The 9,363-nt window shown below is 38.9% G+C and overlaps 1 protein-coding gene across 1 annotated transcript; it reads right to left on the reverse strand.

Moving 5' to 3' along the window:
* Window positions 1-639: 639 nt before the first annotated feature.
* Window positions 640-8,864, reverse strand: c8a (complement component 8, alpha polypeptide). The gene is made up of 11 exons (XM_056741042.1): window positions 8,708-8,864; window positions 8,525-8,636; window positions 8,187-8,331; window positions 7,959-8,106; window positions 5,000-5,189; window positions 4,595-4,777; window positions 2,601-2,841; window positions 2,286-2,417; window positions 2,043-2,200; window positions 1,689-1,914; window positions 640-922 (listed from the first exon to the last, which is right to left on the reverse strand). The coding sequence occupies exons 1-11, from the start codon at window positions 8,794-8,796 to the stop codon at window positions 774-776; spliced, it is 1,773 nt and encodes a 590-aa protein (XP_056597020.1). The 5' UTR covers window positions 8,797-8,864; the 3' UTR covers window positions 640-773.
* Between the last annotated feature and the right edge of the window lie 499 nt (window positions 8,865-9,363).

A 9,363-nucleotide genomic window follows, 5' to 3' on the forward strand; every position in this document is an offset into this window, starting at 1 on the left:
GTTGAGTCCTGTCCATCATACATTGATGAATACATGTATGTGTGCATGTTATGTTTTTTGTCTAGCACGGCTGAAACTTATTCTACATACACTGAATTTTACACAATGCACCGCTCACACTATAGCGTAAGCGATATACTTTATTCTGGAGACGTCCGGCAACACAAGCAGAAGGAACCGTTGAAGAAACTGTAAATGCAGGGTTAGGTATGTTTTGATGCTGGTTTGACCATCTTTAACCAGCTGTGGACCAGGTAAGGACCAGTTTAAACCAGCACTAGTCCATCTTAAACCAGGATATGCGTTTTTTTTCAATGGGGGGCATGTCTACTGATGCAAAAAAGTTGAGAAACATTTATCTTTGTGTACTGTCAATATTAACATGATTTTTGGGAGGCAACAGCTTATAGAAGAGAAGACATGATGTAAACCATTAGAAGGAATGGCCACTAGCGACCAAACCACCAGCCCCTGATGACATGCAGTGATAAAGTTGCTGTGTTGATGTGAACACAGCATAATATAAAACACCTCAGTTACACAGTGTTCTGCTTTGGATTATTTTTTTAAATGATTGAGCCAAAACAAAAATGCGTTGTGAGCTGCTCTTCCCCCACTGTAAAATAACACCAAACATACTTCTGGTAAACATTTTATTGTACAGCCGACAGAGGATGAAACCACCAACACGGCCTTTTAAAAATGTCTCTTACTAACATTTTTGTATAAATCAAAATAAACAACAACGTCAACAGACGCCGTCAGCCAAAAGACTAACAATTTTTCGTTTGATCGCTGTTTCCGAGACAAGGTGAACCGTTGTCTTTTGGCGCAGGGTTGTTACATTCCCGCTTCCGTGTCTTTTTTCCAGACGTGCAGGGCGACCAGCCGCTCCAGCAGCTCCAGGATCCATGTGTAGGACCTGCCAGAAAAAAACAGTACTTGCGTTCCAATCCATACACTATCCATCCAAATAGTATTTGAAAGTAGATTTGAGGCGTCCAAAATTGTAGTATGTTGAAAATAGTATTCCAAAGATTTGGTACTCTGGTAGAAGTTCGAAGTGCAGAACGACGCCAACTTTCACTAATCCTTGGTGTTTCCAGTCTGTTGTCATCACGCAACTGTGTTTTTTTTGGCAATTTTAACAATCATTGGTAGTTTAGTTGGTTAGAGTTTGGGGTTATGGTAAAGGATTCGTAAGACTTGAAACACTGAGGATTTAGTCAAAACCAACCAGCCAAGCCCACGGATCTGACTCGAAACACCAAAGCTGCGTCCCAAATGACATACTATACACTATGCATTTAAACTTTGCACTATGCACTCAACCACTAGAATATGAATTTAAGAAGTATCGTCCCAAATGGAATACTAAACGGTTTTACAATAAACGGAAGTAACGGTTACCCAGACGAGCGCCGATGACGTCAATCGCATGCCACCACCTGTGCATTATTATTATCGTCGTGTAGATGGTGAGAGCGGCTGTGATAAACACCCGGAGAGATAGAGGAAACTGGTTCTCAAGGGCGAACCCCATCCGTCAGTTCGACACAACGTCACACTCATTTCAGCATTCTATGATTTGAGACATACTAATTCTAATTTCTAATACTACGCAGCTATTGTCTCTCTATTAACATGATATTTAAATGGCACATGTTAAACTTTGTTAAGCACGTTACCTGTTCTTTTAGTCTCTTCACAGGCATCACCACTGTATCCAGATTTACACAAACAGCTGCAGGAAGTCCTGGACAACATGGGTTCTCCATTGTTCAGACAGCTGGCACAGCGACATGTATTGAATATCTGCATGTAATCCTCCAATGCCCTCTTCAGATGGGGGATCTTCGCATGTAACTGCTCCGCTGCGGTGCTAAAGCGCACCAGCTCGTATATCGGTAGAACCTATGAGCGGATCGCAATGACGATTAAACTCTTTTTGGTTGATAAATTTCACTCAGCAACAGAGAGTTGACTCTGTTAACATGAAATCCCTGCATGGCAAGCCATTACAGAAAGTGGAGCGAACGCACCTCAAAATCTATTAATGCAGGGTTGTATTTAAGACTCCTTCCCCAAATCTTATAACTTTTTTCATCCCTGATGTGCAACTGTCCAGTGCTGGGGCCTGTATATCCGCCTTTCACGGAGCCAAAGGTATCTTCAATAATGTCGCTGGATGACTCATTAGCTGTTAAGAAAAAGTTTGATTTAAAGAACTGTTGCATCACCCAAAGAAAGACACCACAAATCAGGCATCCAACAGCATGACGTACGTTCTTTTATCTCCGCATCTTTATGACATTGTTTTCCTTTCAACTTCAGATTCAGCTCAACGTTAGTTTCAACAGGCACACTCAGGCCCAAAGACGCACCGAGACAGTATCCAAACGATTCCCCAAAGAGCTCTGATGGGAACAAAATGGGATAGAATGACAATATACTGATTTCTTTCTTATAACTTCAGACAATCATAAAAGGAAAGGCCTAATATGATTGGAAATGCACAGAAAAGTGCTGAAGAAACACAATTTTCAAATGTTTTTCTAACGCTGTGTGATTAAATCTTGGGCGGAGATCTCCTGTCTTACCATTTCTTGTCATGGCATTCTTGTTTACAACTACAATATAATCCAGAACTCCACCCATGGTTCCCTCAGTGATGTAGTGTGTGCCGTACACATTGAAGAAATAGGAATAGGCAGCGAAGTCGTACTGTTCAGGAAGGTCAGTCAGAGCCCACAGCATCTCCTCGTCCAGCATCAGATCATTACTTCTCATCTTAAACTGAGCAGTCTGAACTTTTGACAAGAGCCTGACGAAACCCACCTCCTAAATATAAAAATGGTGAAAAGATGGACATGCGCTCCATGTAGGTTTTGCCTGCATCCGGACTGTTTTTATGTTGAATTGAGAACTGAATGTAATTCACAGTGTGGACATTCCAAATATAAACAAAAAACAAATAAATAAATCTAAGAAAATATACTATATCAGTTAAGTAAATGTATTTTTCAAGACATTTAGGGGCTTTAGAGGTGGATTGGATGGAAATGGGTAACACCCAAATACTCTATTGGGTGCAGTGCAGGAAATGCAAAAATTTGACAAGGATTAACCAGTATTTCATGATCCTATTGACCTCATACAGGACATCACTGAGAACATAATTTCAATGGGAAATATAGGGCCACGTTTACACAATGAAAAATGAAAAAGTTTTTCCAATGCGTTTTTGAAAAGTTTCACGTACACATGACAGCGTTATCGAAACGGTTTGCATTTACACAGATCCAGGAAAACTGCTAAAAACGCTGAAGTATGCACCCCTGGCAAGTGGATGCCATGTTGTTGTGTAAAGAAAAAGGACGTGCCTTGGCACATTCACGTGCACAGTAAGCCAAAAGTGCTGTTTAATACCATTGGTCGATGTATATGTGTGTTTAAAGTTTGGCAATTGTGCTAAAGTCTAGTGACTGTGTTAAAGTCAGGCGTTTGTTTTAAAGTCTGGCGATTGTGTTAAAGTCTGGCGATTGTGTTAACGCCTGGCGATTGTGTTAACGCCTGGCGATTGTGTTAACGCCTGGCGATTGTGTTAACGCCTGGCGATTGTGTTAACGCCTGGCGATTGTGTTAACGCCTGGCGATTGTGTTAACGCCTGGCGATTGTGTTAACGCCTGGCCATTGTGTTAACGCCTGGCGATTGTGCTAAAGTCTGGCGATTGTGCTAAACTCTGGCGATTGTGTTAATATTTGCCAATTGTGTAAAAGTCTGGTGATTGTGTAAAAGTCTGGCGATTGTGTTAAAGTTTAGCGATTGTGTTAAAGTTTAGCGATTGTGTTAAAGTTTAGCGATTGTGTTAAAGTCTGGCGATTAAGTAGTCGAGCAGCGAGAGCTCACATAACGGGAACCCGCCATATTGTTTTGGCTATACTCGCGCGACTGAGCGCAAAATACCTGTGACGTCATTGTTTTCATAATTTTACATGGAAATGAAAATGGCGACGTTTTCAAAAAGTTGCACTTTAAGACCCGTTTTTAAAAGTCTGCGTTTTCTGTCCCCCAAATGCGCTTTCCGTCTAAACGAACTGCTAAAACTCATAATAAAGTTTTCAGTGAAAACGGTGTCGTATAAATGGCCTCTAAATAGCACAAAGTGTGCACGACCCGCAATGGATAACACAGGATAAACCTGACAGAATGTTTTGAACTAATGATCAGAGAGGCCCTTCATAAGAGCGACCAGATGGAGGCGCTGTACTATATGCGCAGTGAAAAATAAATAAACAACCAACACGCTTTACTGCTCACTATCATAAATGATATTACAAACACAATATTTTACATGGAAAATTCACGTGAATGTAATATGAGACATAATGTTTGATATGCGTATGTTTTTTAAGAGAATTTTGTGACCTTCATAAAAGCAAAATGAAGTCTTCAGTGAACTTTTGTGAAAAGATGAAGATTTGTGATCTAATAGTTCATGTGTATTTTACTGCCTGTTGAAAATAACATCTCAAAACAATTATTTTGTGTCATATGCTTTTCATCATGTAAGCTGTAGTGCATGACATTACCTTACTGTTGTATTGTGATATGTTGTGTATTAAACTGTGTTCAACTCCTCCTTCCAAGCCAGCTTCCACATTATAGATTCCAAAGGTCATCCCTAAGTTGAAAGATGATTCTGATTTGATTGCTTTGAGTAAGGTAGCAGCATCCTCGTAATAGTCTGTTGATTGTTCAGTTGTTGCTTGTGTCTGTCAAGAACAGTACTGCTGTTAATCTAATGCAAAAAGTTTTCAGCGCATTCTTCATGACAGATTTACATAACTTACACTCAATTCAGTCAAATTATTTAACTCTTTTTAGTGAGTTATGTAAAATACCTTTCACAGGGATACTTTACCACAAGTCAATCAGTATGTCCTCATTCATCACCATAATGTTTTAAAAGATTATATAAGCTACAGTTGACGCACCATCAATTGATAGGAGAGGAAGTTGAAAGGTTTCCGGTAATACTTTTCATCGCCTTCATAACCGAGGTGTTCACAGAAGGGATCGTAGGCGAGTTTGCGCCACTCTCCGTTATAGATATATTCACAAACGCCTCCGTAGTAATTGTGGTCCAAAACAGGATTCATAGAAGTACCGGACAAAACATTATATCTGTTGAAAATAATCCAAAGGGAAATTTTGGGATTGAAAACTCACAATTGTTAGCTGTAAAAAGGTTGCTGTCAATTTTATAGCTTACTAGCAACTGGATGTAATGCCCTTTCAGACTAATTATGATAAGAATAATTGGTTACATTTATAAAGCGCTTCTCTGGGCACTCAAAGCGCTTTACATGGAAGTGGAATCTCCTCAACCACCACCAATGTGCAGCATCCACCTGGATGATGCGACGGCAGCCATATTGCGCCAGAGCGCCCACCACACACAAGTTTATAGGTTGAGAAGACACAGAGTACGGAGTAACAGAGTACATATGGGGATGATTAGGAGGCCATGATGTATAGAGGCGAAGGGGCGAATTTGGCCAGGATGCCTGTGTAACACCCCTACTCTTATTCGAAGGATATCCTGAGGTTTTTAATGACCACAGAGAGTCAGGACCTCGGATTAACATCTCATCCGAAGTACTGTGTTCTGTAATTTCATTTACAGTTCTGATTTCCTATTACAAATCAGGATTTTTTTACTTAATGCCAGTATGTTAGTAGACTATGTTTGTGGGATAAGCATTTTTTATCTTGCTTTTACGCATATGCTAATTATGTCCTAAAGATATTTGCTTAAGATTTTGAACATTCAGTTGCAAATGTTCTGTTGGTTATATGTACCTTGACACTTATGTAGTGATAAACACAAATAGAAATTGCTTCTGAACCAATCTTTTTTATCTCTTACAAAATGTTTTCTTGAAATACAGAGACTAAAACACTCATTTGGAAATGTATAAATGCATATTTCTAAATTTCTTTCTCTGTGATCAACCAAACAAAGAAATGTATGCAGGTTTGGAACAACTAAAGTGAGAAATTCATGACTGAATTTTCATTTTTGGGGTGAACTTTCCCTTTAAAAGGAAAGTTGGCTGTAGAGAGATGTATGGCTTTATATATTGACAATGGCATTGACTTTATAAATGTGAAATTAAATAACAGTGTAACTGTGATAGTATTCTTAAACTTATTTAAAAATGATTTTACTCTGAGGCCGCCATTTTTATTTGCGTCTAAATGCGTGAAGTCAAATGGTTGCAACCTAAACCTGTTCGCTTTCACTTCAGCGTAGCACACACGTGTTTTCACTATATATAACATAACAATATAAGACATCAAACATAAGATCAGATAAATAAATAAAAATATATAAAAAAGTCCAAATTTAGATCAAATGCTAAAAACATTCGAAATGATTTTGGTTATCAATAATATCTATGTTTGTATTGTTTTTAGACCAACAGTGTTAAAATTAGTGGTGGGCCGTTAACGGCGTTAACGCCGTTAACGCAGTGAGCCTATTATCGCGCGTTAAAAAAAAATCTCGCCGTTAATCTATTCTCAAAGTTGGGTTGGCAGCTGGGTCTATACTACGCAAGCTATGATGACTTTCACCTTGATATTTTAGCGCGGATGTATACCAGCTTAACTGCACTGTAGGGGGCGAGAACGAGATTTTTCAACTCGCGTGATTCGCGTCATTCGCGGAAGCAGAAGCCGGCTCATCATCTCATAACCAGGGCTTGATTCGCGCGATTCGCGCAGCAAGTAGGTCTATTGGCTCTTTGCATTAACATATAAATCACTCGCGCTTGACGCGCCATTCGCGTTTGGTCTGAACACAACATAACGTTACTGTGAAATTACCGCATCAAACGTGACGTGCTAACATGGATGCAGCTATGAAGCCGCCGGCTTTGCTTCAGGGAATATTAATTTTTAAGAAGCTTCCCAATAGAAACATCGACAAGACTAAGGTTGTTTGCACCTTGTGCAATGCGGAATTGGTTTAAAAAAAACACTTTCTCTCAACAGGTAGTGGTCTAGCTTTGGTTGAAACCAGTAACTTTGTATTGAGATCTAATGTATTATGGCTCCTGTATGACATATCGCTTGTTGCTCCCTCATTCTTTGTAAGTCGCTTTGGATAAAACCGTCTGCTAAATGACTAAATGTAAATGTTCTGTAGGAGCTCTTCCAGTCTCAAGTACCACCTAAACGGAAATCATCCCTTAGCTAATGCGGAAGTAAACATATGAGAATACATCAAATAGTGTCTTTATTTTCTTTCTTATTTTAGCATTATATATATATATATATATATATATATATTATCCTACAACACCTTATATTCACTGAAGAACTGATTAGTGTGTCTTTGTTCAGTTTAGCTGCATGTGTGTGAATCCATTTTACGTCATCCAAAAAGAACAACCTTAGGTTAAAATGAGTATTTCATTTAGGTTTTTTTTAAGATTTGAAAATATTTGATGCGTTTCTAATGACAAATGCTAGTAGTGTAAGGCGATTACAACCTATTAAGCCATACATCCCTCTATACTCCGGGTTCCCTTTAACAAAATATCAAATCAAGACAACCCACAACAAATGACACTAGAGCAACTTGTAGAATCACCTTCAGGTTTCTGAGACATTTTTCAACTTCTTTACAACCAAGTGGTGTCAGGGTGAACGTACGATGCATAAAACAAAACAATCAATAAATGTTACAAATTAAACTGTGTGATGTGATCCTAATGCCACTTTGTGATATTTTGTTACGCAAATTTAATGGCATATATTATTTTAAGTGCAGCTCAGATGTATAAATACTCATTTGGGGCCGCTATAAATTAGAAACCTCAAAGATGACCATCACACAGTATTCCACCACATGTTCATAAACAGTATTTTTAATCATCATCATACCCTTGACTGCCTTTCTCAGCTCCTGGTATGCCCATCATGTCGGTGCATTTAGTTTCTCTTTCGTTGATCTCGTTACAGCCGGTTTCATCTTCTTGTGATAGACATTCAATCTCGCCATTGCACCGGAGCGGCTGTGCAATACAACGCCCTGTGAGAACACATGAACACTGCATTTCAAAGTTGGACAAAAGGCAAATAGTGTTGACCGAAAGTTTGGGGAAAAATTACCATTGGGCCCACATGCAAACGTTCCCCCACAGTGGTCCTGAGGTTGACATTCGCCCTCTTCTTTACATTCCTTTTGATCCCACTGACTGTGAACACACTCGTCACCCCTGAACTGAGAGGGACGCTCCAAATGCTGGAACCGAGTCTGCAAAACAATTTCAATCGACATCGTTTCTGTGAAGCCTTCAAATAAATGAAATCAAAGGTTTGGATTTCAGAGGAATCTACACGTTTTTTTCCCTCAAAAACTGAAAAAACACATTTTATACAAGGCAAAGGAAATCCCAAAAGTGTTTTGGGTCAGTCTATGACCCCTTTAAATCACTAAGAGTGTTTACCTGCCTTTCCGTACAGGAGGAACATGTTGACCACGCTGACCAGCTCTTGAGTTTACAGTTGATGGGAGCAGGTTTTTCAGCACTCCTCGTTTGTCTTGAAGAAGCATTAGACCTGCAAAGACAAACCAGGCTGTGTAAACAGTAATGTCAAACATGAGAAGACCATCGGAGTATAACATCTACCTGTGGTGTAGGACATCATCTGTAAATCTGCCGGAAACACATTGACTGATACATAAAAGAAAAATCAGAGAAAGTGCAAATCCACTCATAACTGAAAGATCTGTTGCTGGGCTTGAGATTGATTTGACACTTATGGTCGGACAACAAACTGTTCGTTTGGTAAATGATCCACAGGGTCACTTACGAAATACCTCTTACACACAATCTATTGATACAAGGCTGTCATTATAAGACATATAATTTTAAGGTTAAAGTTAAAGTTGTTCATTCATCAGGACTGACGGTCTTTGATTTATTAAAATAAATAAATATAAATATGTAAGTATAGTTTTTAGAGGGTCCCGATTTCAGCATTTCGTTTGATGATTCAACATCTGGTTAGTCTCTTAAAGTCCCCATGAAATCAAACAGGAAAATTCTAAGTGTTTACACAGAGTTACAGGGATTATTATAAATGATTTATCCAAGCAAACCTTTATTTTCTCAAAATTAATTTGCACTTAAAAAACATTAAACTCCACCACATTTCACAATTAAACTTCTCCACATGACGTCAGCAGCAAAAAAAGAGGTAGGATTGTACTCACTGTCCAATGGCCAGGCATTTTAAGCTTAGTTTAAAACAAAGCAATCAAAAATCGAAGGGCAAAATACGG

The sequence above is a fragment of the Triplophysa dalaica genome, chromosome 3 (genome assembly GCF_015846415.1).
Source record: "Triplophysa dalaica isolate WHDGS20190420 chromosome 3, ASM1584641v1, whole genome shotgun sequence".
Taxonomy (NCBI): Eukaryota; Metazoa; Chordata; class Actinopteri; order Cypriniformes; family Nemacheilidae; genus Triplophysa; species Triplophysa dalaica.